The 25,762-nt window shown below is 56.0% G+C and overlaps 11 protein-coding genes across 11 annotated transcripts; 5 read left to right on the top strand and 6 right to left on the bottom strand.

Annotated features, from left to right (window-relative positions):
- Window positions 1-200: 200 nt before the first annotated feature.
- On the top strand, window positions 201-1,436 carry AYL99_06511 (hypothetical protein; the record flags this gene model as incomplete). Its single annotated transcript, XM_018838020.1, has 1 exon — window positions 201-1,436. One exon carries the CDS (start codon window positions 201-203, stop codon window positions 1,434-1,436), a length of 1,236 nt encoding a protein of 411 aa, XP_018692580.1.
- A 350-nt stretch (window positions 1,437-1,786) lies between these two features.
- AYL99_06510 (hypothetical protein) lies at window positions 1,787-3,487 on the top strand (the record flags this gene model as incomplete). Its single annotated transcript, XM_018838019.1, has 2 exons — window positions 1,787-2,015; window positions 2,073-3,487. 2 exons carry the CDS (start codon window positions 1,787-1,789, stop codon window positions 3,485-3,487), a joined length of 1,644 nt encoding a protein of 547 aa, XP_018692579.1.
- Window positions 3,488-5,544: 2,057 nt separating this feature from the next.
- On the top strand, window positions 5,545-7,137 carry AYL99_06509 (hypothetical protein; the record flags this gene model as incomplete). Its single annotated transcript, XM_018838018.1, has 3 exons — window positions 5,545-5,577; window positions 5,683-6,590; window positions 6,654-7,137. 3 exons carry the CDS (start codon window positions 5,545-5,547, stop codon window positions 7,135-7,137), a joined length of 1,425 nt encoding a protein of 474 aa, XP_018692578.1.
- A 247-nt stretch (window positions 7,138-7,384) lies between these two features.
- AYL99_06508 (hypothetical protein) lies at window positions 7,385-8,997 on the bottom strand (the record flags this gene model as incomplete). Its single annotated transcript, XM_018838017.1, has 2 exons — window positions 7,385-8,699; window positions 8,768-8,997. 2 exons carry the CDS (start codon window positions 8,995-8,997, stop codon window positions 7,385-7,387), a joined length of 1,545 nt encoding a protein of 514 aa, XP_018692577.1.
- A 1,024-nt stretch (window positions 8,998-10,021) lies between these two features.
- Window positions 10,022-12,953, bottom strand: AYL99_06507 (hypothetical protein; the record flags this gene model as incomplete). The annotated part of the gene is made up of 4 exons (XM_018838016.1): window positions 10,022-10,476; window positions 10,528-12,622; window positions 12,674-12,727; window positions 12,780-12,953. The coding sequence occupies 4 exons, from the start codon at window positions 12,951-12,953 to the stop codon at window positions 10,022-10,024; spliced, it is 2,778 nt and encodes a 925-aa protein (XP_018692576.1).
- Window positions 12,954-13,611: 658 nt separating this feature from the next.
- On the bottom strand, window positions 13,612-14,727 carry AYL99_06506 (hypothetical protein; the record flags this gene model as incomplete). The annotated part of the gene is made up of 1 exon (XM_018838015.1): window positions 13,612-14,727. One exon carries the CDS (start codon window positions 14,725-14,727, stop codon window positions 13,612-13,614), a length of 1,116 nt encoding a protein of 371 aa, XP_018692575.1.
- A 971-nt stretch (window positions 14,728-15,698) lies between these two features.
- Window positions 15,699-16,790, bottom strand: AYL99_06505 (hypothetical protein; the record flags this gene model as incomplete). The annotated part of the gene is made up of 2 exons (XM_018838014.1): window positions 15,699-16,570; window positions 16,655-16,790. The coding sequence occupies 2 exons, from the start codon at window positions 16,788-16,790 to the stop codon at window positions 15,699-15,701; spliced, it is 1,008 nt and encodes a 335-aa protein (XP_018692574.1).
- Window positions 16,791-17,483: 693 nt separating this feature from the next.
- On the top strand, window positions 17,484-18,560 carry AYL99_06504 (hypothetical protein; the record flags this gene model as incomplete). Its single annotated transcript, XM_018838013.1, has 1 exon — window positions 17,484-18,560. The coding sequence occupies one exon, from the start codon at window positions 17,484-17,486 to the stop codon at window positions 18,558-18,560; it is 1,077 nt and encodes a 358-aa protein (XP_018692573.1).
- Window positions 18,561-19,110: 550 nt separating this feature from the next.
- On the bottom strand, window positions 19,111-20,801 carry AYL99_06503 (hypothetical protein; the record flags this gene model as incomplete). The annotated part of the gene is made up of 3 exons (XM_018838012.1): window positions 19,111-19,878; window positions 20,057-20,326; window positions 20,403-20,801. 3 exons carry the CDS (start codon window positions 20,799-20,801, stop codon window positions 19,111-19,113), a joined length of 1,437 nt encoding a protein of 478 aa, XP_018692572.1.
- A 743-nt stretch (window positions 20,802-21,544) lies between these two features.
- Window positions 21,545-23,760, bottom strand: AYL99_06502 (hypothetical protein; the record flags this gene model as incomplete). The annotated part of the gene is made up of 4 exons (XM_018838011.1): window positions 21,545-21,748; window positions 22,424-22,839; window positions 22,952-23,281; window positions 23,373-23,760. The coding sequence occupies 4 exons, from the start codon at window positions 23,758-23,760 to the stop codon at window positions 21,545-21,547; spliced, it is 1,338 nt and encodes a 445-aa protein (XP_018692571.1).
- An 831-nt stretch (window positions 23,761-24,591) lies between these two features.
- On the top strand, window positions 24,592-25,487 carry AYL99_06501 (3-oxoacyl-[acyl-carrier protein] reductase; the record flags this gene model as incomplete). The annotated part of the gene is made up of 2 exons (XM_018838010.1): window positions 24,592-25,022; window positions 25,112-25,487. The coding sequence occupies 2 exons, from the start codon at window positions 24,592-24,594 to the stop codon at window positions 25,485-25,487; spliced, it is 807 nt and encodes a 268-aa protein (XP_018692570.1).
- Window positions 25,488-25,762: the final 275 nt, after the last annotated feature.

Genomic DNA, 25,762 nt, shown 5'->3' with positions numbered 1-25,762 from the left:
AGAAGTATGAATGGTTTCTCGGACGAAGAAAGTCCGGGGGGCCTGACGAAAGGCTTGTTATACGCGAGCCTCCAATGGTATATAGAGGGGACGAACTTGCCTGTGAGATCCGTTCCATAGTTCCCTAGAAACTGAACAGCAAATAGAGCCGGCTGTCGAACTACCAGAAATTCAACATAAATCCTCCAACAACCCCCACAATGTCGACTCCTGAAGTGGCCATCATCGGCGCCGGCCTGGCCGGCCTCACTCTGGCCCTGGCTCTACACAAGCAAGGCATCAAAGCCACGATATACGAGTCCAGGCCGGCACCTCTCAACATCGGCGGGGCGGTCATGCTCTCTCCCAACGCCCTCAAAGTCTTGGATGCCTTGGACTTGTACCAAGACGTCCGTGGACGAGGCTATAATTTTGAAATGCTCAAGGTGGTCAAAGTCGACGGTGAACTCATCGAGACCTACGAGTTTGGCGGCAAGGAGAAATACGGTTACCAGGCCAATCGATGCTACCGCTACGAGCTCATCGACGTCATCCTGTCCAAGATCAAATCACTGGGTATACCAGTGGTATTTGGTCGAAAGTACGCTCGCGTCGTTGAGGAGACCGAGGACCACATTGTGTGGGAATCGACCGACGGCGCACAATCCACCGCTTCTTTCCTCGTGGGAGCTGACGGCATCCATTCATCGGTCCGCAAATACCTGTATCCCGATGTGGAACCAAAGTTCATTGGGATGGCAGGCATCACCTCAGCTGTCCCGGCGAGCCAAGTCACCTACCCCTATGGAAAGATTGACCAGCCCTTGACCATCACCGCCGAAGGGAAGGGTGCGTTCGTCATTGCGCCTCAGAAACCTGACGCCTCGGAAATGTTCTTCGGAAAGCAGAAACGGATCGACGAGCTCGACCGCGAAGGATGGGACAAATTCCTTGCGGATAAGGAAGGCCTGGTCAAATTCTTGCAGGAAGATGCCGAAGCATTTGGCGAGGTTGCCGTGACCGCCACCTCAAAGATTCCGCACGACAAAATCAACGTGTGGCCCTTCTATGTCATCCCCCATCTGGACAGGTGGGCGTCTCAGAAGCGCAGGGTCGTGATCCTCGGAGATGCCGCCCATGCAATTCCCCCCAGTGCCGGGCAGGGCATCAATCAAGCATTTGAGGATGTGTACATGTTCTCCCTTCTCCTGGCGGCCGTCAAGAACCAGGGCGTCAATTTCGAGCAGGCTTTGACATTCTGGCAGGGCTTCCGTCAAGACAGGGTCAACAAGATCTTGGAACTGAACAAGCAGATCGACCTGAGGAGGATGCCTAAAGGTACGCGTCCCGCTGGTCTGGCGGATGAGGTGGTGCAGAAGGATTTTGACCTGCAGTGGCTTTACGAGCCTGATTTTAAAGCAGAAGTGGAAAACTGGATTCAAAGCTCCAGATCTTAGAGAATGAGGGGAGGGGCAGCTGCTACCGTGTTATAGGGTCGATTGAGCTAGGTTAGATTGCGAATGAACATCAAAGCAACGCTATGGAAGGCGTACAGAGTGAGGATGAAGCGGAGGGATAGAGAGCGAGAGACAATTGTATCTTCAAATGACGCGTCACACACAAACATGTCCCTTTTCTTGGCGTCATTCGAAATTTCACTTTCATTTCTCATGTCTTCCGATTTAGTTGGGCCACCACCACCCATCCACCATCTATCTTATGTGTGAAATCGCCTCAAAATAAGGAAGCTGAACGTCCTTCCCCCCAGTCAGGCAGTGCTGCAGCCTTCTGAGTCTCGTCGGACAGGATGGCCACCTCGACCGAGCCTCATATGGACGGCGCAAGTGACTCGTCGTCGCTGTCGGATCCTCTCGACACAACCAATGATGAAGGCTGGGAAGACATAGAGCAAGATGAGGAGCCCATGACTGTCGTCTCTTTGCTCGATGCGACCACGTTTCCCTCTGCGCAGAGTATGCTGGCCCACTGCCGAGACTCGCGTGGCTTGGATATCTGGAAATTAAGGCAAGAATTTGGTGAATATTGAAGATTTCTCACGGGACAGGATTGTGCTGACACTGCTGTTTGATTAGATCTTGACTACCTAGGACTCGTCCGGCTGGTCAATTACATCCGATCGGAGGTCAAGGCTGGCAATTCGCTGCCCGACGTCTCTTCGAAAGCTCTGTTCGATGACGAAAAGTATCTCAAGCCTGTCCTGGAAGATGATGCGCTGTTGTACAGTCTGGACGATGTCTTCGAAGAGAGCGTGAATCCCGCTCCGCTTTCCGAAGTCGAACAACTCCGAGAGCAACTGGCAACTCTACAGAGTCAATTCTTCGCCTATCGGGAGCAAGTACAGAACGCCATGCTGGATCGCTTCGGACAGGCGGATCCTCCACAAGTTTCGAGTGCCACTCTTAATGGTGCAGCAGTGGATGCAGGAAACCGAGGCAGGAGCCAGGCTGAGCAATTCGACAAAGATTATTTCCAGTCCTACTCGTACAATGCGATCCACGAATCGATGATCAAGGATCGCATACGGACCGACTCCTACCGTGACTTTATCTACGATCACAAGCATCTCTTCAAAGACAAAGTGGTCCTGGACGTCGGTTGTGGCACGGGCATATTGTCCATGTTCTGTGCAAAAGCCGGCGCCAAGCTCGTCATTGCGGTGGACAACTCGGGCATCATCGACAAGGCTCGCGAAAATGTGTTCACCAATGGCCTGCAGGACATTGTGAAGTGCGTCAGGGGCAAGATTGAGGAGGTCACTCTACCGGTCCCCAAGGTCGATGTGATCGTCAGCGAGTGGATGGGATATTGTCTCCTGTATGAGTCTATGCTCGACTCGGTCATCTACGCGCGAGACAAATATCTCGCCGCGGATGGCTTAATGGTGCCTTCCCACGCGACGCTGCGAATCGCTCCACTTGCCGACTCGGACCTGAAGGCCTCCCACATTGACTTTTGGCGCGACGTGTATGGTTTCGACATGACGGCGATGCTAGAGAAGGCGCACGAAGAAGCCCTGGTGCGGGTGGCAGACGAGAAGGAATTGGCCGGCGAGAGCGTTGCATTCCTGGAACTGGACTTGCACCAGACCACAGTGGACGACTTGACCTTCACCAAACCTTTCAGAACGACATGGCGAGATGGATTCAAGCTGCTGGAGGGCTTTGTCGTCTGGTTCGACATCTTCTTCAACACGTCGCGGTCCGAGAGTGTCCCTCCCGGGATGACAGCTGCTGAAGCCAAGGCGAAAGGCGTGGTGTCCTTCTCGACCGGGCCTCATTCTGAAGCGACGCATTGGCAACAGGGGATTTTCTTGGTCAAGGACCCCGTCGATGAGTTCAGCGCTGGGGACAGCCTTGCCGGCGAGGTGACTTACCTGAAGAAGCAAGGTCAGGAGAGGTCGTTGGACATTGACATTGCGTGGAGAAAGGAGAGTGTGGGCAGAAAGGAAAGGGAGCGGGTGACGAAGCAGAGGTGGATATTAGATTGATTCCTTCTTCCCTCGACACGATGTTTATGACCAGGTCGCTCATTCCCGGATCTTCGGATGAAGGAGGATTTTGTCCCGCTCACACCAGTGTGCAATACTGGTATCTCAAATATGGGCACGGGATACCCGTGACGTGAAGAGAATTCAAGAAAAAGTTTTGATAAGTCCATAGACCTGGATGCTGGCGATCAAAGGAGCTTCAGAAGATGCCCCGTCACCTCAGATCACATGAGAACGATGAGATGAGTATTCTATCAAGGCGAAGTTGAAATTTTGCTCCTGCAGATTTTGCTGGGTCTCTGCTCTTTGTCGCGAACGCGTTCATGGGTGATAGAGAGAAAATCATCCATCCCTCTGGTAGTGAAAGTGAAGGGAGGCTTTCGAGGGCTATCCCAGGGCATCAAAGTAGATATACCTTGATAGGGGAACACGATAAATTCTACAGAATCCTAAGGACCATCCAAGTAAGATAACTATCCAGCAGGAATGAACGAGGGGGCTGAAGGCGTCCCAGCATGACAAGTCTGTCTGCCAGTCAGTCAGTGAACCCACTCGCCAGTCACCACAGATCTCGATATGTACGCACCTCGGCAGCGCACTTCCCACGAACCAGTCACATTCTCACCCGTACAGTCGTACCCACAATCACATGCTCAGGAAAATGCAGATATATATATCACGACACCCAGAATGTCTGGAAAATTCGTCCGTTTCCAGCGGGTGAAATTTATTCTCTGTCCAAGAGTAAAATCATTGTCGCTCCGCTGGCGCAATGGTAGCGCGCCAGACTTCTATACTGATGGAAATCTGGAGGGTACGTTCATTCCCTCCATCACCGCGCTGGTCAGCAGAGTAAAAATCTAACAGACGTGTCTATAGCTGTGTGTTCGAGTCCCACGCGGAGTGTCTTCTTTTTTTTGTCTTTTTTCTTTCAAACATGGGAGGAATAAAGAGAGGTACATTCGGGAGGTGGCGAAAGAAAGAAAAATCATGGTGAATGACGTGGTTGGCGGGGGCTCCCTCCCTACCTACCGTACCTAGGCTTGGCTGTCGTTACCTTTCTGAACACCCCCCAGATGATGTGACTTCGAACAAACCAAATCTTCCAGAGAGTGCATATGCATACCAGATCTATCGGCCTGCCTGCTTGGGCGTGCAATGACTAAACTATTAGGTATCGGTAGGCAACTGACCACGCCTCCTCCCCTCCTCCCTTCCCCCCTCTCTCTCTTTGTGTCCAGCATACCTAAGAATCAATGCAATGTCTCTTCTCCCCCCGGCCCGGGGGCGGCGGCGAAGACATACTGTATGAATGTACATCCATGGTCCCCCCACGGGGGCCCAGCCCAGCCCTGGCCCAATGCCGTATCAAGTTCCAAGGTAATTTGGTTATTGGCCTGCCTACCGAGTAATCACTGTGTCCGTGTAATGCCACTCAGCCGATGCAAGGCTTGCCCTTTGCGCCGCAACGAGGCAATGGGGGCCCCGTAGACCGGTCGGTGGAGTAAGTAGGTATTTTACCTACTGGGCCCCGACCACCGACCGCCGACCACCTACCCCAGCACACAACCGAATCGAACCTCCGCAAGCATGATTGATCGATCAATTGATTAATTGATTGATTGATTGATGATGGATGGACGGATGGATGGAAGGTGGGTTACCTTTTCGCGTGAGGTCAGAGTTGAGCTAGCTGACCTGCCCTACTACTGAGGAGAAAGAGGTAGGTGCAGGAGAGGGGGCACATCGACGCAAAGATGGGCGAGACGTCTTCTCCTCGATATATATTATTATATACTGAGGCACTCAGTGAGTCCTGCCTGGGTGGCTTCTCGCCTGCCTACGACTTACTGTATCTGCCGATCTGCGTGTCTTGCGAACATTGCCGTGTCTCCTACTTGTCTGTTAGCTAGCTAGCTAGCCAGCCGCGGTCAACCAGTCAGCCTCGACCGACCTTCCGAGAACTCTGAGCGAGCCTGTTAGAGTGGCAGATAGGCAGACAGACAGACAGACAGACGAATCGGAGAAGGAGAGGAGGGAGGAACTGAGTGGGTGCAATGGCGCTCCTCTCCTCGGCCGCAGCCTCGTGCGTATGTATCCCTTCTCCCTACCTCGTGTAGATATTCATTTATTCTTTCCATGGCGTCCGGAAATTCTGAACACTTCGTACTGAAACAGCTGTGTAAACGTCATAGTGCAGCCAGCTCCTGTCCTCCCTTGGTGCGTCCCAGGTGTCCTTTCCCAACAGCACGGTCTACATCGCGGCCCAGTCGTCGTACTGGTCGATCCAAGAATCGTCGCTGATCCCGACCTGCATCGTCAGCCCGATGTCGGCGCAGTCCGTGTCGACGGCCGTCTCCATCCTGTCGGACGGCGAGTGCGCGTTCGCCATCCGCGGCCAGACCCACGCGCCCGCCGCGGGCTTCGCCAACATCGCCGGCGGCGTCACGCTCGACATAACCAGCCTCGCGAACGTGTCCCTCAGCCCCGACCGCAGCGTTGTGTCCGTGGGCGCGGGTGCCTCCTGGCTCTCCGTCTACGCGTACCTTGACCAATTCAACCTCAGCGTCGCGGGCGGGCGCAACGGCGCTGTGGGTGTCGGTGGGCTGACGCTGGGCGGCGGCATCTCGCACTTCACGGCCCGCGTGGGCTGGGTGTGCGACAACGTGGTCAATTTCGAAGCCGTGCTCGCATCGGGGGCCGTCGTCGACGCCAACGCCACCTCGCATCCGCTGCTCTTCCGCGCCCTGAAGGGTGGCGGCAACAATTTCGCCGTCGTGACGCGCTTCGACCTGGCCACCTTCCCGCAGGGCGACGTCTCGGTCACGACACTGAGTTACGACATCGTCGAGCGGGACAGCGTCTTCGGCGCCTTCACCAACTTGACCACCGCCTCGCCCTTTGACACCAACGTCTCCCTCGTCATGGGCCTCTTGTTCAACGCCACGAGCAAAGCCTGGACGCTGAGCAACTCGGCGGTGTACACAGCACCAAACCCTGATCCGCCAGCGTTTCGCCCGCTGAAAGCCATTCCTCACCTGTCAGACACGACGGAATTGACGAATCTATCCACGTTTGCGAACGAAAGCGCGACGCCGCCTTTGTAAACCAAAACCACCCCCCCTCCCTATTTTCAGGAGCCAGGCGCTAACAGGTCAAAATCCAGGAACTGGCTCTTCTGGACAGGCACGTATGCCGCCTCGGCCTCGCTGATGTCCCAGTCATTTGACATTCTTAACACCAGCCTCTACAACTTCACCGTCCCCGGCGGCGTGGTGTGGAGTGTCGCCTTCGAGCCCTTTCCGACAATCATTTCGTCGTACGCCGCCACCAAGGGAGGAAACTCACTTGGCACGTCGCCCGCCGATGGGAACGGATATATCCTCCTCATCTCGGCGCTGTGGCCGAATAGCTCGGCCAACAGCCTCGTCTATCAGACCGCGCGGTCGGCCGGTGCACAAATCGACGCCCTCGCCGCGGTGAGGGGTCAGCTGCACCGGTTCCAGTACCTCAACTACGCGGATCCGACACAAAGTCCCTTGCAGAGTTATGGGGCGGCGAACGTCGCAAGACTGAAGCAGGCAAGCCGGCAGTATGATCCGGATGGCGTCTTCCAGACATTCGTGCCGGGTGGTTTTAAATTGTCGTGACAGTCTCCGGAGTCATAGTCTGCGGAAAAGGAATTGCAGGGAGTGATAGTTGTTGACCAGGTTGATTGTAATGGTGGGCTGTTCGCCGCACGGGATGGGACGAGTGGTTCCAGGTGTTTTGATGCCTCGAGAGCGGATTGCTCCAATTTGATGAATCTGAAAATGCTTGTAGTCCTCCACCTTTGAACGAATGGTGATGATTGATTCGGAGACCAGCACCCTGCGATCAGAAGTGCAGCTTAATCTCTCAACTGACCTCGAGCCACGAGAACCACTTCTCTGCAGGCTCGCCGTTCAGTCGCGCGGCCTTCCTCTTCACACAGTCGACCGTGTACTCGTCCTCAGCCCCGTAGATCTTGAGGGCCAGATCCAGCTCCTGCTCAGCCCAGTAGAGGCTCTTGGCCTGATCGCCGCTGCGGTGGTTGGCCAGCGACAGGTTCTGGCACGTGAAGATGCTGCTTTGGTCGACGGGGCCGCGGTAGGCGTTGGACGCGGAGTCCAGCACGAGGATGCTCTCGAACACGCACTCCGCGTCGTCCCACCGATTCTGCTCGCAGTACAGATTGCCCAGGCGGCGCAGACAGTTGCGCGTCGCCAGGCTGAACGGGCCGTGAACCTCGCGGCTCGCGCAACAGGCTTCTCGGATCAGGGCCTCGCTCCGCTCGAACTCGCCCTGGCGCATCAGCTCGACCGACAGGCTCTGCTGCAGCATAAGGACGTCGGGGTGCGCCGGGCCGAGCTCCCGTCGGTTCAGGTCAAAGATGACGGTTATGGAGGGCTGCGCGACGCCACGCATCACGTCCCAGTCCACGAGTCTGCTCACGATGTGGGTCAACGGGTGCTGACTGCCCAGCGCCGTCGTGGACATGGAGGACATGAAGCGCAGCACGGACTGCCACACGTGCTGATAGCGTTCCCAGCGGCGGTTGCCCATGACCATCATCAGACTCACGAGGGTGAGGTTGGTGGGACGCAGTAGATACTCCTCAGCCATGTCACAGCCCCGTTGGAAGTCGGCAAAGGCGTTCGAGACCTCCCCTTGCTCCAGGAGATTCAGGCCGTGCTGGAACTGATTCCAGATGTAGTTTTTCCGGCGCCGAAATGGTTTACTTTGTGAACCGAGGGTGTCGCCCGGGCTGAGCGGAGCCGGGACTGCCACAAAGGACTTGACAAAGGCGTGGGTGGCTAGCACGATTGATTCGACCGTGTCGTTGAGCTCGTCCTTGATCAGGAAGCCGGGCGCGGGACTTGGGACACCGCGGAGTCGCCTGGCCAGCTCCTGCTGTCCGCCTGATCGCAGTCCTAGACCCTCCGGATCAAGATCGTCCGGCGGGGTGAGTCTCTCCCGTGGCAAACCGCCCGGCCGCGCCGATGAAGAACTCGTGGTGGACCGACCGTCATCTTCGGTTTTGTTCGGCGAGGCGGTAAAATCGCTGCTGAAGGTCGAGACCAGAGCCGTGTCGGGATCAAACAGGATGCCAGGCGGATTCGAAAGTGGAATGCCCGCCCGATAGTATTTGCGGATCCCCCACGATCTGAGCTTGTTCTTGTATGACCGGCACCTACATGGACGAGAGGTCAGCGGGAGCAGGGGGACACAAAACCACCACAGAAAATAGTGTTCCCGTACGAGGCCCTGAAGTGGTATTTCTGGCGGAGAATCCTCTGGACGTCCAGGAGATTACGCCCGTCGTCGACATAGAGCTTTTGAATCAGAGACTTGTAGTCCGCCCAGTCCGCCAGTGATGGAGGGTACGCCGGTTTCGGGGGCGTCGGGACTTGGACATCCGCCGTGTCGAGGACAGCAGTCGCGACAACAGGCGACTCGTTCTCCGACCCGCGTCTCGGAGGTGTGTCCATAGCTACTTACTACATGCTTGTGAGAGCATGCAGAACATGGCAAGTGCAAAGCTAGTACCCACGTACAAACGTACACAGCGCAGTCAGAAGGTAGAATGCCGACAGTAATAATCCAGAATGCGACGACGTAATGGGGGAAAAGGTGTAAGGAAGTAGGAAGTGTGGTTAGTGAGGCTTAATAACGACGAGGTCGGTGAGGCGTAAAGAGGGGAAATAAATCATCATCGTCACAGGCGAAATTCCGGCTACGACGCATTTAATACTCTCTACCACATAAAATACTCGAGACGGCCCTGGCTTTTTGCAACAAGATTATGGATTATCTGTGTGTAACCCGCGAGACATGTCATAAATCATCCTCTCACATTCCTGCCGTGAAATCCTTTGTGATGAAGCCCACTCCTGATCATTTTCCCTGAAGATACACTTCCAACCGTCTTGCTTCGGGGCTAATTCATTCTTCGCATCCGTGTGAGTGCGATAAGAATCACCAGTAGTCACCAGCTTCAGAGTTTGCTCTGGCCGAGGGTGACTTCGACCATCAGAAGATCCCTTGTGGTCATCCCAGCAAATTCTTGTTTGTAACGGGCGGTGTTTCCGTAATCCATCATGGAAAAACCCGCAAGCTAAAATCAATGTCTCCCTGTGGTTGGTACCAGTGGAAGACGGTACGTCCCAGTTCAGTGACGGCTGTCTCAAGGACAGCCTGTCTTTGACTTAGCGTCCAAAGGTCCGCCATATCTGAATAAGCTGCCAGCGAAGGTTGGCCGAGTTGCGTCGCTGGAAGAGATCAACTGCGGGAGGACAGTGGCTGTAGACACGTCCAGGGAGCTGAGAGAAGGCAAGCCGCAACCTTTGGCATCCGCATAAAACCACATCAAACCGTTACCCACTTCCAGCAGGAGTCATTTTCACTCAACCCAGGCGGCAGACCCTCCAGGTGCATCCCACACCATCGATTGCTGTAGAGATGGTTGTGAGCCGACACTCAGGCGTACCACAAGTCCATGAAGACGGGCTCCAACTACGCGGTCTCGTCGTCATCAAAGATCTGGAAGGTGTTGTTGAGGATCGTCTCCACGACCTTCGCCTGCCATCCCGCGTCGGCGATGTCTGCCCCTCCGGCTCCATTCCCATTCACGCCGCCTTGCTGCCCCATCAGTGTCGGAGCGAACACGATGGCGAGATTGCTGTTGGTCATCTTGTTCCTGGCGCTGTGCTGTGCGACTTTGTGCAAATGAATCGCCAAGATTCGGAGAGTCGCATAGTTGGGATCAGGCAGAGCATTGACCAGGGCATGGATTGAGTCTCTGCGCACAATCTCGTCCTCTATCTTCGCGGCTTGAATGAAATCTCGGTACTGTGCTGCCGTGAGCAACGGATCTGGAAGGTCACGAAGGAAATGCTTGAGCAGTGTGGTCACAGAAGCGATATCCTCGTGGAAAGCCGCCGGGTTGCGGAGGTCGACTGCGTTGGCATCTAAACAGAGGTCAGTCTTATACTTCACCCACTAGAGATCGGTCATCTTACCGTGATCGAATTGCTGTCGTAACTCCATAATCCAGTTCGTCGGTCCAGAAGTCCTGTAGATGCCTTCGACGTCCAACCCAAATATCTCGACGGCTTTAGTGCACTGCATGACAATGGTTGGCACGGCGGATCCTTCTCGTTGGAAGAGCTCGTCCAAGGACACTCCGAAAACCGGTCGAATGGGAGGGCCTGGTCTTGGAGCTACTTGGGCTCTTGAGGGCAGGACGTTGACGCCACCGGCAGGAGCGGGGCGAGGTGCACCGTTCTGAGGTCCGTTTGGTCCTGGGCCAGCGGCTCCACGACCGGCTCCCTGAGGAGGACCAGGTTGTTGCGCGCCGGCTGGAGCAGGACCGCCATTTTGCGGCGGCTGTCCTCGGCCCATGGCTCCTGGTGGTGGTTGACCGCGGCCGGCTGCTCCTGGTGGTGCTCCCCGTCCCATTCCGTTCGGGGGAGGTTGTCCGCGTCCCATGGCGCCTTGAGGTGGCTGGCCCCGGCCAGCACCGTTTGGCGGCGCTTGGCCTCTTCCCATTGCCCCTTGTGGTGGTTGACCTGGACCTGGTGCTCCTTGAGGCGGTTGTCCTCGGCCCATTGCCCCTTGTGGTGGTTGGCCTGGGCCAGGTGCTCCCTGAGGTGGTTGACCGCGTCCCATGGCGCCTGGTGGTGCGGCGCCCGGACCAGATCCACCCTGAGGTGGCTGACCCCGTCCTACTGCCCCTGGTGGTGCTTGCCCACGACCCATGCCTTGCGGGGGTTGACCCCGTCCCATGCCCTGGGGTGGTTGTCCTCGGCCCATCCCTTGCTGAGGCGGCGCACCTTGACCTTGCGGGCCCATTTGGCCTGGTTGGCCGTTTTGCTGCATTCCTGGAGCCTGCTGCTGTTGGTTCATTTGTTGCTGACTGGGAGGCGGCTGCCCCTGAGACACGGTCCGGACATGACCCGGCGCTGCCCCGGGAGCCTGACCGACGGGCGGCTGAGTGCCAGCAGCGGGATTATTCTGGAGAGGTTGTCCAGGACCCGGTGGCCTTTGAACAGGGCCTTGAGCACCCTGGGGCGCACCCATCTGCTGCTGCTGCTGTTGCTGCGGTGGTTGTTGTTGTTGCTGCTGCTGAGGGACTTGTCCAGGCGTCTGATTTCCCTGATAATACTGGGACTGAGAGCCATCATCATAATACTGCTCGCCAGGGTAAGGAGTGACTCCCGATACTTGCCTCCCCTGAGTTGGAGCATAAGGATCTTGATTGTAATACTGATCGGTGAAGCCAGGCTGCTGTTGTTTGGGCGAGAGCGAGGGATGTTGTTCATACCTGATCTCGTTAGGTCTCATTGGGGCTTTATTGCTAAACCCAAGCACGAAGTCGGCCAAGTCCTTCTCGTTATTGACGCCCGAGGCCAGTTCTCGCAGACTCTTAGTGCCTTGACCGGGGATCGGTGACGGCCCTTTGACGGGCGCAATGCATAGTCCAAAGCCCACCAGCAGCTTCTCACTGAGATCGGCGAATTTCTGCACATGCAGACTCAGTCCCGCATCGGTCTCCCTGATGAGTTCCGAGAGCGCATGCACCGTTTGCGGTCTCGAGGTGCTCAGCAACTCGTTTCGCAGATTTTGGGCAGCCTCAACCTTGGCGGAATAATCAACATCGGCGGCCTCGAGTTTGTGTTGTAGCTCTTCCTCTAGCTGGGCAGCGGATCTTTTTAAGCTAAACTTGCCAGGCTGCCGTTCCCCGGTCCTGGCGCGGTCGTACTGTTCCGCCAATGAGTTGTATCGGTATTTGGCCTTCTCCATGGCAGCTTCTGCCTCTTGCACCCGTTTTTCGGCGTTCATGCCAGTCTGCTTCCAATGTTTCCGCGCCCTTTCGGAATTGGTCGCCAGCTCGTGCAGTTCCTCCGACATGGCGTACAGGGTCACGACATATTGCAGGGCATGCTCGGCCATTCGCTCGTGAATGCTGGTCATCTCCTTGAAGTTTTGAGCGAAAGTCCCTTGTCTGCTGTCAGGTCTTCCTATCGACTCGTGCGTGCTCCGACTCAGTCTCTTCATGCCCTGTGCGTGTTTCTCTTCTAGAACCGCTCTTTCTTTCAGGAATGCCGCAAAGTCCTATCCACGATCAGCAGGCCGCATAGGTAGCAAGGCAAAGGGAGACGGTACTTTGGTGGAGCCAATGCTTTGTTTCAATCGTTGAAGCAATGTGCTCATGCCAATCTAGGAGGCCGGTCAGCAGAGGGCCGTCACGGGAACTCGAGCTCGTGCTTACATCTGAAGAGAGGACATGTTGCACTCTGTCTCTGGCCGCTGGATCCAATTGTTCTCCTGCACCCTCCGCCGTGGGAATGGGAGGCAGAGGCTGTTCATTTTCTCGCGAGGGTTGCGGTGTCGCCGGTTGAGGGGCGCCATTCATGGGCGCATTTGGCGCGACTGCGGCAGCCATCTCTGACACGCCTGAAGTCCAGCCAGCTCAATGAGAATGGATAGCGACGGCAGGAGTAGATGCGAACGATGAAAAGAGGGACGACATACGGCAGCTCTGAAGGACTCGGATCCGCTGCTCTGGCGAAGAGAAAGGGAAATCAAGTTGGATGAATCTTGGACGGCGTTCTGTTGGTGACGAATGCCCTGGGTTAACCTTTCTGTGCTCTTCCGCCACGCGCAGTGCCAAACCCCGTTACGATCGTCCCGAGCCCCCGTTATTATGAGAAGCTTAAGCTGACCCAGGCGTCATCTTTTGTTAAGCTGCCACCACTGCGCCTCGCTTAGCCACAGGGGTTGCGGCGCCCCTCCCCACCCTTGAACTCACAGGTCATTGCCTGAGGGGGGGCCATTCCTGGGCCTACCAGCAGCGGGCATTCCCTATGTCCCGACCCAAGATCGTCCTCGCAGGATTAGAGTGGCCAGCTATCCCTAACCCGACAGGGCATAGAGGAGGACCCCAGGTGTGTTATTATTGGCATCTGCCATCTGCACATAAGCTGACACATAGCACTTGTTGGTACCAGCCTGGAATACTATTGGGGCGATGGGCACTGGTATATACCTGTATGCGGTGTGGAGAGTTTCGATTTGCCTTCACAAGAGGACAATATAATTGATTACCCCCGACTACAGTCTGCCCCTGCGCCTGTCTTCACCGATCTTAAGCACGGGCTTGAGGTTCTTCTCCTGAACCGGTCCCAAAGACTGCCTAGTCCCAGTCTCCTCCCCCGAGCGTCTTCCTTTCGGAAGTACTCTTCGGCAGACCTGATCCTGGTGGGATGGATCTCGTCCAGGAGCTTATAATCTCGACGAATGACACCCTCGTTGCGTCCCGAATGCGTCCACATAGTGAAGAAGCCGGTGAAGTTCTGTTTGAACGTCATGAAAGCGGGATCCTTGGGGTCCGAGTTGTACCCTGCTCCCGTGTTGGCAGCGGCCGCCACGGTCCCCGTCGCCCAGTAGGTGTCCATATCTGTGTCAATATATCGGGCGGGGTGACCCGTGACTTTTTCAAACGCCTTGGCAAGGTCGGCATAGTGGATGTGATCGATTGCAACTTCAAGGTCCATGCCGTTTGACCGCTCTGGATGGTCGAATAGCCAGCGAACATAGTGCTCGCAGTCGTCCAGGGAGACGTGAACCACAGCTCCGTCTCCGACGGGGCAACGCCATGTCACAATCCCATGCTCGACCTTGGGCGTAAAGATGGTGTGTTTGGCGATGCTCATTTCGATGTACGGTCCCGTGGTAAAGACTGCGACGCCCATGCGGTGGCTGTTGACCTGGTTCTGGGCGAGAATCCACTCCCCGATCCTGCCCTTGCCGTCATAGTGACCGGTCCGGAAGCGGGGATCGTAGCCGCTCTTTTTGTAGACATAATCCAGGTTTCCATAGACGTAGAACCTGACGCCCTCCTCGAGAGCCAGCTCGTATGCCCTGATTGCCCAATAGATCTCGGTCTTTTCGCCAGAGTTGAAACCGTCGATGTTGACAAATGCTCCGTCGCAGCCACGGAACAGTTTGCGAAGATCCTCCTCGCTGGCGAAGGTGCCCTCGATCAGTTCCACATTTCCCATTGCCACGAGTTCTTTGGCCCTGGACGAATTAACATCTCGGGTCATGACCCGACATCTGTACTTCTTGTCCTTGACCAGGCCTCGAACAACCGGGATTCCCTGGGCCCCAGTTCCCCCGATCACGGCAACATAAGATGTGTGATGGTGAGAGGACATATTGCAAGGACGTGAAATCCGACAAGAAGCTGGGTGCGTACACGAAGTAACAGAAAACAAAATCTACCTGCCTCGTCCACCACCCAGCTCGAGGTTTTAAGGACTGTATTAAAGCGGTCCCATGTTGATTAGTATTCCGACTTCTTTAGCGCCTTCGCCGAGTCCTTCTCGCTGTGTTTACTAAACACAGGTCTGCTGAAATTGTGCGAAATTCACCCGCATGGCATTGTGTAAGGAATTGGAAATTGGAAGTTTGGCATGTGTTTAGCAGGCGGAGGGTATCACTATTGCATCCGGTAGCAGCATGGGTAAATACCTAAGCGAACCGTACAAAGACGCCACGGGTATCGAAAGAGGAGGTGCTTCTCGTCGTATAGTAATTCCCTGGCGTGCTTGGCGTCCTTCTCAGACCGCGGCAGAAGCTTTACTTTGTACGCACAGTGGACTTCTTAACTCAACGGCAATTGCCCACGCTGCCAACAAGGGTCCGTGGCATCCTAGCGGCGAGGAACCCACTGTTTATCCCAATGTTGTCCCTCCCATGACAGACCACGAGGTAAACGAGGAAACTAATCACCAGACCGCAGGTTCTCCCCTTTCGAGACACACCCCGACCATTGCGTCTCTACATATACGGCCGAGAACAACGGACATCTGTCTGCGGATCGAGGCGGCCGCCTCCATTTCACCAATGAGACTATCCTCTGGTGGGTGTGGAAAAAAGCATTGTCCGACGGCAGAAGGAGGAATTTCAAGATGCATTGTTGATGTCCGGTTGTACGACTGGTGCATCGAGGACTGAGTGTGGCCCTAAGATTGCAGTCCGAAGGTGGGAGGAGCAAGCCAGCCAGAAGGTAGGTTGAGAATAAGCAGTGGAGCACCCTCTGTAACTTGTATTGACGTTGGGGTTGAGGGCTGTTGTTGACGGGTCGAGCAGTGACCATCACCTCTGTTGGATAGGGCGTGTGTCTTCATTGGATCTCCAAAATCCTCTCAAAGTCCAGAGGGTCCTCCCCCCGGCTCAGGCGCCACTTGTTCGTGGAATTCTGAAAGTTGGTTGCGCCTTTCAGCAGGAAAGGCCATTTGCGTGCAAAGCATTCCGTTACTTCCCACCCTGTCGCGTCCCAGGGTTCCGACCATACAATCAACCCATTCGTCTCTTGAATGTCGAGGCCCTCCAGCCCCGTGCTCTCGCCATTCCCAACCATGTCAAGACACAACTGTAGATCATCAATCTTGTCTTCCCCGTACCGGAGGATGTTGTCTCTAATCTCCGGGTCAGGAAAGATGTCCCACATTGGATGGTGTGCCATGGTCTTTTGTAGTTCGGTCGGCTGCAGCGAAGGTGGCAGGTGGCGTATGTTCGAGGTGGCGCTCTGCGACAGCGGCAGGAACGGGGAAGGATAGTCGTCGGTGTACATGAGATTCAAGTCCAGGCCCAGCATATGGGTGTTGGAGATGAGTGCTCGGTACACGTTATAATAGATCAAAGAGATCAGATGATCGGAAGGAAGCGGATACAGCCAAGCGTTGTCGCGGTCCTTCTCCAGCTTCTCCGCCAGGTCCTTGATGGTGACCAGCCGGTTTTCCAGAAGCACCTCGTACCATCGCTGACAAGAGTTCTTGCTCCGGATGGATACAAAGGGCGACTGGCCTGTGGGGTCAAACGACTGGAGGGCCGTGTGCCATTCGGTTCGGTTGATCCTCTTGCTCCTCAACGCTATCAGGTCGTTAAGATCGGCCCGCTCGACCAGGGGCACATCTTTGAGCCGTGCAGCTCGAGAGGAGCTAGCACTTGACGAGGCGTCCTCCCCCACCTTCTTCTGAGCAGCCTTGCGTCGTCCTATTCGGCAGGTCAGCGGTCTGCATGGGCAAGGGCAAGAAGCACACAATCGGAACTCGGGGACGAAACAAGTCTTAAACCTACTTGCTGCTCGTTGGTTCAATCGATTCTGAAGTTTCCGACGGGTGGCAGGATCCGTGACCCCGGACCATTCCTCGTCTAGGGACTGCACGTCTGGATGTAATTTCAATTCAGCACGGAGACCTGGTGGAAGTGGCATGGTGTCTCTTCTTCACCCCTGCTATCTCCTCTGTGATGGTGATTCTGCACTCGCTGGGGGAGGTGTGGAAGACGACTGCTGACGGTTTGGAAGTGGAGGAACCTCTGATTTAACTGCATCTTGCTGACACGGAGGTAGAAGACCCAGTTCTGCCAGGAACAAGCGAAGGTGGCACCGGTGGCTTTTGCCGGAGGCACCAGCGGAGACATCAGGTGCGTTATGTCAGCATTCACTGTATCTGATTGGACACTCAGATCCACCTCATGCAGGCGGCTGACAGGTGGAGCCTCAGATTTCCCTCAAACCCAATCGCAACGACGCACGGACCGGAACAACTTCTGCCCATATTTCCCATCTGTCTACAAATACCCTTTGAGGGATATCGAGCACAGCAAGGCTGTACCTCTTTCACCTGCCAACTTCATCTGCATACGTCACTGGCACGGCAGCTCTGCGGAGAATCACTGGTCTACGGGCACGGTTGCCTCGAGGCGGTGTGGTCCCAGGGACAATGGAACCAAGTATAAAATCCAACGGCGCCAGTATGCTCAGGAGGATGGACCATCATCCCCATCACCAGCGGCAGAGCCACCAGCAGAACCAACCTTCATCAGAAACACACGTTGAAGAAAAAAAAGTCTCCATAGATAGCAATTTATCGCCAAATTCAACCAACCTCCTCAGCCCCCAAGCATGTCCCCTCGTCTCAACTGGACGCCAGACTCTCTCCCATCACTGGAAGGACGTACATATGTGGTGACAGGAGGCAACACCGGGATAGGGAGGTGGACGGTGCACCACCTCGCCCTGCACGGCGCAACCGTGTACATGACCTCACGCTCAGCGGAGAAAGGAGCGTCCGCGATATCGTCCATCACGGCGACGATCAAGGAAACACATCCTGAAGTCGTCGATGTCGAGCACCGGATCCACCTGGTGGTGATGGACCTGATGTCCCTGCGGTCCGTGGTGGCGGGCGCGAAGCGGATCCGCGCCGAGTGCACGCAGCTGCACGGCCTGGTCAACTCGGCGGGCATCATGGCCACGCCGTACCTGCTCAGCGAAGACGGCTACGAGTCGCAGTGGCAGACCAACTACCTGGCCCATTGGCTGCTGACACAGCACCTGCTGCCGCTGTTGGAGTCGACGGCGCGGACAGCGCCCGAGGGCACGGTGCGGGTGGTCAACGTGACGTCGGTGGGCCACGCCGCAACGTTCAAGGAAGGCATTCGCTTCGAGGACACCGGCCTCACGCACGCCTTCACCTTCCGCCGCTACGCCCAGAGCAAGCTGGCCAACATCCTGCACGCCAACGCCCTGCACGCGCGGTACAACAGCAACAACGACAACAAGCCCTCGTCATCGGTGCCAGCTTCGTCCAGCACTCCCAACAACCCGCCTCCTTCTTCATCATCTTCTCCTCCTCCTCACATCTGGGCCATCTCGCTGCACCCGGGCAACATCAACACGCAACTGAACTCCCGCGCGTGGGGCGGGTCCACGCTGGCGCCCATCCTGCGCTGCATGGGCGTCTACATCACGCCGGAGCAGGGCAGCTACAACTCGCTGTGGGCGGTGGCCGGCAGCGACATCACGCGCGACATGTCCGGCGGCTACTTCGTGCCCGTCGCCGAGCGCAAGGCGCCCAGCAAGTTGGCGCAGGACCCGGACGGGACGCTGGCGCGCAAGCTGTGGGACTGGACCGAGAAGGAGATGCGGGAGAAGGGGTTCTTGGATGGGATTGATGAGAATGGTGAGAATGCGATCTGATGAAAGCAGGGAGGGAGGAGGTTTGATGTAATGCGAAGGACAAGCTTGAGAAACTTGCGAAACGGGATAAAAGGGCAACAAAGCACGCGATGTATCTGTTCCAAAGAGTACGTTTTCTCTTCTTACGGATGTTTGTTTTCAGTTTGATGTCCCAATGTTTTCTTCGTTTGTTCCAATTCATATCTGTTGTGCCCGTTTCATTATATCCTTCAAGATCACACACAGGAGGCTAGATATAGACATACACAACGAGCCAGCGCCGCCCATGAGCGCTGATTTGTTTTTCAGATCTACTGCAAGAAGCCCGTCCGACCTTTCCCAGAAGGCTTCCTGCTGTTTTCATTTCATATCCCGCCCAGCACAAAACCAGAACGGAGAGACCACATCAGTCGTGGGGTGCATTACCCGCCGCCCACAATGCCTTGCTCTCAAGCAACGGCATAGAGTTCCTCAGGGGGCTAATTCATCCTCCAGCGTCTCCCCATTCCAGTCAATCAGTAAGAACACGACCATCGGCATCAAGGAGGGTTATTTCACGACCCTCGCCCACTCAGCAGGTGAACTTCACACTTCCACTGCCGATTTCTGATATCTCGACCTTCTTCCCTTCCTTCTCCCCTCTATACCCATATAACTCGCGACTGCTCTCTTTTCGGACCACGAGTCCTGCTCCGTGGGCATCAATACTCCCATGTCCGTGGGTCGAAACATGGACCATACCCTCCCACTGAGGCGGGTATGCGATGTTCATACTCCCACTGCCACGAATAGTGTGGGCGGCTTCGATGGCACGGATCGCCTCGGTCGAGCTCAAGGCCGGAACCACCTTGATGTGTTGGCCACCCGAGTTGGAGATAGTCGAGATGTTCGATTGCGGATCCAGCTCGGAGACGCCGACGGCAAATATGGTGACCGAGATGGAGCCGGCATTTGTGGAGATGGAAGTAGATCCGCCGTTGCCGTGCACCAGGCTGCCAGAGACGCTACCGGCGTATGTAGAGATCTCCGTCACCAGTGTCCTCGATTTTGCGGCGTCCGAAACGGTCGGTTTCGAGAAGAACCCGCCTCCAGAAACCATTTTCACGTTGACACTGCCTGCTGAGGTGGAAAGACGAAGTACAGCGGGCTTATCTCCAGGCTGAACGTCGACGGTGACCGTGATGCTGCCCGCTGTGGTCGACAGATCGAGCAGATCGTAGAGTTGGTAGGTACCGCTGATAGAGCGGAAGGTCTCATGCTCCCGGTGTTCACGTTCTGGCGGAGGCCAGGGCGCATGCGAGGGACGTTGGCCAAAGCTCGGGAGCTGGTATCGTCCATCCTGTGCAGAGGAGAAACGTATTAGCAACTCGACACAAATTATACACACTGGAACCCCGAAGAAGATGGCTAGAAAGAAAAGGGTCTGTGTACATTCTTGAGCGATCGACATAATCCCGGGATCAGAAGCCATAGGCAGGCAATAAGTGCCAGGACGATAAAGCAAAACCGCTTGAAACGGCGAGCTCGATGTTTGTGGCGATCACACTGTCGTATCGCCTGCCGGCGCCCGCGGCAGCCCCGCGCTCTACCAGCCCCTCGACCGGCGGCTCGGAACCATAGACGATTCCGCCGCGAAGGCTGTTGCACGAAGACCGGAAGTCCGTCTGAGTCTGAGTCCGCATCTTCATCGTGCTGGTGAGGATCATGGTGGTGGTGGTGATGATGATGGTTGTGTCGGGAGTGATGGGTATGGCCGACAATGTCGGACGAGGACGATGGGCCCCCCTCTTCATCATTGTCTCGAAATGTACATGGAAAGGATTGTGGGTTGGAAGAAGAGGACGCCGCGGCAGGAGCGCTTACTAGCTCTGGGACTGGAGAGAGATTCGATCGTGCAGCCACGGGAGACGCCGGCGCTGCAGGCGACTGAGCTCCCACCTGAGTGCTGGCGGAGGGAGTGTAGACGGGAGGCGGATCTGATGGATCGCCATCCGACGAGATATGCGGATATCTGATATCCCTCACTTCGTCGCCGTCGACGGTTGAAGCTGCTGGGGTAGGGTTGGTGGCGGGAGTGCCGCCTGCGAAGTTGTCAGCCCACGAGCCTTGAGACCCAAGTCGTTGAGCCTCCGCCGCAGCGGAGCGAGACTTGTCATCGTCCCCTCCTCGCCGGTAGGATGTGGGAGACTGCGTGACGCTATCGTCACGGTCGTCATGAAATGTGTCGTAGCTGCGGGCAGGGTACTGTTTGCGGATAGTCATGGCAGAGGAATTCTGTGTGGTAGTTATTCGGGCAAGAAGAGGGAAGGGTTCGACTCAGTGCATTGAGCCTGTTGAGAGAATTTTCAGGAAGAGAGATTCTGATCGTACAGTCAGAAAAGTGTTGATCTGATATCAGAATTACCTGGTAAAATCATCCATATCTCCAGACATTCGGTCCTGGGGTGCAGTCGTTGTCGCAGGCAGACACCAAAAGAACCCTGGAAGGGTCCCGGCTGCGCCTCCACCCCTCCATCCTTCTAGGCACTGGACGCTCCCCAAAGAGGTTACCGACTTTATGCACGTCCTGGGCCCACGGGGGAAGAGATGGGCATTGATAGGCTCTTCGGGCCCGAGCTGATGGTGCATTCGGGGGCTCTTGCTTCCAGAGGGCAGCGTAAGGCCCCCCGCGTCCGTCTGGAACTGCCATAACGTCATAAGTCCACCCCACAGGTTTTGCGACAACCTAGATTCGCGACACGCATTGCAACACACGCCACTACAATTGCCTCAATTTCAACGATTCGTCTACCACCACCATGTTAATTTGTTAGGCTTACGAGGTAAATAGTATCAAATCGCGAGCTTAGACTCCAGTGGGCTATTTATGACTATTAGTGTAATGGGGATAGTCCTAGGAAAAGTCAAGTCACGTGTCTATATATTATATAGGGAGATAACGGTAGCTTCCAATTAGTCGGATAAAGTAGAGAACTTTTTCTTTTCTTTTAATGGCTTGGATCTCCCTAATAGGCTCCTGCACGACCCCAGTGCTTAGGGTCAATGCTCGCTATGTCCTTGATCGCGCCCTCGGCTTTCTGGATGGTTTGAAAGTAGATGCTGGCCGTTTTTGCACGGGCTTCGTTGGCTAGTTTGAGACGATCCCGTCTGTTGATTTCATCCTGGCAAATCCTCTCGAACAGATCGGCCGTGTCGGCAGGAGTGGGCAGCTCCATGTCGGCACACGGTGGTCAGTGAATCCAGACGCACAAACAGGCTTCCGAATATGGGTCTTATGAGGAAAGAAAGAGACGAAGCCTGGAGCATAGGCCCTCTGGTGAAAGGTTCAGGTGCCAGCCACTTACCACGGTGTTCTGGCGTATTTTCTCTGAACCAGACCATTTCTCCCCCTTTCTGGCCGTCTGCCTGGCCTCGTGAAAGCGGGTCTCGTGAAGACACCAAGCGGAGGTACATAGTTCGGAGACGAAGAATGGGGTTCATGGCGAAGGTCGAGGGCGGTCCGAAGCGAATGCTTCGATTCGATAAGCATGCGGATGGTGTCAGTAATGACTCTGAACCGAGTCTAGCAGCCAGGCGGGCATCGAAGCCGCCTTCTACTTGGCAACAAGAGAAAAGAGTGTGAGAGCCCGGTAAGCTCACGGTTCGGTACTGGCGGCTTGCTGAGGTTTGTTGATGGTTGGAGCATGAAGAATTCAATTGCTTGTTGGCTTGGGTACCTGAACAGGAATCTACCAGGTACCTATTTAGATGACTTGGTTACCTGACGAGGGAGCGAGAGTCCCAGGAGGAGGCCTGGTTACTTAGATAGTCAACTAGCTGGTTGATTGCTTAACTACAGCTCTGTTCTACACGACGGAATCGCAGTCTCAATGCTTCAAACTGACGCCTGCCTCCATAGTACTAATATCACTCTGCCTGACACCACGGTCGACAGCGTCTGCAAAATCCTTGAGGAACGACCAGCGGATCTTCTCGTCTATCCGATTCTTCTTCCACTTGTTCAGGGTTCCGTGGGGGAAGAACGGCACGCCAGCCGCGGGGTCCAGGACAGCCGTGTCATGTGCGATCAGACAGAGCACGTTCGGCGCGGCGTCGAACTCCTGCAGGTAGTGGATGGTTTGCTCGGCCTGGGAATGCTCGTGGGAGAAGTTCGCCGCAAGGACGTAGAATTCCTTGGTGGCGCTCTGGTCGCGATGCAGCTTCTCGAACAGAGCGCCCGGACACACGCCGCCCGTCCGGAGCGGCGACGGGTTGAGGACTCGCGGCAGCGGAAGATATTGGTTGGGCTTCCACTCGCCTCCTGACAAGATTGGAGATTGTGAGTGAGTGAGAGACGTGGTGCGGATTCCGGAATAGAAACGGAGACATAACCAGACGCGCGGAAAGAGGAACCTTGAACAAAACACACTCACCATGATGACAGGCGTCGCCGCCCATGAAGATGAAAGTGTCGTCGCCGTCGCCGGTGACGCGAGCCAGCGCGCAAATGTGGCCGATGGCATGGCCCGGGGCATCGAGAAGATAGAAGCTCCCGTCGCCAAAGTAGTCAAGGGCCTGGAACCCACCCAGTTTCAGGTCGCCATCGAAGGACAACTCGATCAACTCTCGGCCCTCCCAGTCACTCTCAAGCACGGGGCTATTCTTGTTCTTGGGGTATCCGGGCGTGAATGCATCTTTGAACCCGGGGCCGACGATGAGCTTGGTGGAACCCGGAAAAGTCTGCATGTTCCCGATGTGATCGTCTGCCTCACATCACATCAGCCCGTTCTGTTGTGTGCTGAGGATTGAGAGGGGGGATAGAGATGAAAATGGAGATGGATGAATGGAACTCACAGTGCCAGTGAGACCAGAAGACGGCCTCGATGCTCGCGGTGGCAACGCCGTTCTCCTCGAGGATTTCCGCCACGTCTTTCTTGGCCGCGGCGCCCCAGCCGGGCTGAGTGATGAGTTTGAGGATAAAGGGTGCAAAGTTCTCGGGATCTTTGCGACTGCCCAGGTCGAAGAGGGTTTTGCGCCCTGACTTGTGCTCGATGAGGAACGCCAGCGCGGGGCACCGGATATAGTCGTGGCCTGGAATACTGGGGCCCATTAAATGAGAGAGGGGAGCCTGGAGCTCGGCCGTGCTGTCTATCAGTTTCACAGACACCGTGTCCCCTGATGGGATGTTGAGGGCTGGGGGGGCATTTGGCTGGGCGAGGTACTCGGTCGTCGACGATGACATTGTTGATGTTGAGTGCCAGCTGGCAGTGGCAGTAGCAGTAGCAGTAGCAGTGTTAAGCGACAGCAGAACTGGTAGAACAAGGTACGCTACACGATCCTTGGTGTAGGTAGTGTTGTGGGAGACGAGTGAGAAGCAACAAGCAAGAAAGGCACTTGGGGCACACTGTACTCCGTACTGTACCTGTCATAACGGCGGCAATCGCGCCGGAGAGCCATGCTCGCGACTGGGCAGTTGGTTTAGTCACCAGAGCATCGAGCATCCTAGTTTCTGGCATATACAAGCACAGGATAGGGGTGGGCAAAGACCTTCCCCACGGGGAACTTGAGATGGGCCGGCCCACTGGGCTAATCAGCCAATGACACGGCTCGGAAGTAGCGAGAGCCGGTGGAAGAAGCGGATGAGAGGGCGGCATTTGGACAACCTTACAGCCGACACGGAGAACGAGAGGAAAGCAGTATAGCGCGAGGGTCGAGAGACGGGAGACGGATGGCGGGTGACGGAAGACGGAAGACGTGGTGACGGCTTCATCAGGCTCCGGTCGCTCAGTCGGGGGGACCTTGGCCCCAAAACATATGTGGACATGTATATACGGTGGAAGGGCACGAGGACACAAGCGAGCGAGTCTGGAATCTCAATCTGAAGCTGAAGGCAAAGCCACAAGATCCGACCCGGTGGTAGTAGCACGTACAGTAGTTTAGCTTACTAGTGGTACGACTCCAGGATATCCAGGATCTCACTGAAGAGTGAGAGGGAGAGTCTGCGATCGTCTGCTCCTCTGGTCCGGATTTTCCTCTCCATCGAACGAGAGCTATACCTAAATATACCAACCACATGGACATCACAGGCTACGCAGCCATCTCGGGCGCAGGGTCCGGCATCGGACGTGCCACGGCAATGACCTTTGCGCGCGAGGGAGCGGCAGGGATCGCGATGCTGGACATCAGTGGCCCAGCACTCGAGAGGGCGCGAAGAGACGTCGAGGGCGCCGCCACCAACCCGGCGTTCAGGGGCGTGCTCACGTTCGAGGTCGACGTACGGGACGAGGCTGGGGTCGACTCGGCTATCGCGTCGACGCACCAGAAGTTCGGCCGCATCGACTACCTGGTCAACTGCGCGGGCATCGCCTTCAAGCACCGGGGCACCGCCGCCGCAGAGACCAAGGACTGGCAGCGCGTGCTCGACATCAATCTGACCGGCACTTTTTTCGCGCTCAGGGCCTGTGCGCGCATCATGCTGCAGCAGGATCCCATCAAATCGGCCATGTATGTGGCCCCCCCGGGTCCCCTGTCTCCTGTCTCTTCCCGTGTCTCGTATACCACCTATACTGACCCCGGCTTCCTGGCTACTTTAGTGACGGCAGGCCGCTTCAACGCGGGTCCATCGTCAACATCTCCAGCGTGCTGGGTCATGTCGGCGTCACCAACAGCGTGGCCTACTGCGCCAGCAAACACGGGGTGATCGGGCTGACCAAGAATGCCAGCGAAGACCACGCGGCCCAGGGGCTTCGAATCAACGCCGTGTGTCCTGGCTTCATTGAGACTCCCCTGACGGCGAGCACGCCCGAGATCATCCAGACATTCAAAGACAAAACCGAGGTTTGGACGCCCATGAAGCGGCCGGGCCAACCTCAGGAGATTGCAGATGTGTGTGTATGGCTGGCAGGTGGCCGGAGCAGCTTCGTGACGGGGACCAGTATCTGTGCCGACGGAGGGTATCTAGCTCGATGATGGATGATGGATGTTTCACAGTTCGTAGATGTTAGAAAGGCCTCACTAGCCAATCTCCCAAGATTGAAGTGTTCCTTGTTTGCTCCCGGATGGTCACAGGGTCTTCGTCACTGGGTTCCTTAGGCTACCTTGGGCTCACGAGGCGGCATCATCGGCCGCTCATAAGGCTCCTACGCCAGATGAGTGCCCATATGCTTAGTGAACAGACTGTAAGCTACGGGCGCTGAATGTTTTGGCACCACGGCGAGAGCATACACCACGTAGTAAAGACCTAC

Source organism: Fonsecaea erecta (genome assembly GCF_001651985.1).
Source record: "Fonsecaea erecta strain CBS 125763 chromosome Unknown Scaff5, whole genome shotgun sequence".
NCBI classification, from domain to species: domain Eukaryota; kingdom Fungi; phylum Ascomycota; class Eurotiomycetes; order Chaetothyriales; family Herpotrichiellaceae; genus Fonsecaea; species Fonsecaea erecta.
Note: the sequence above shows the minus strand (reverse complement) of the source record. Positions and strands in the feature narration are given on the sequence as shown.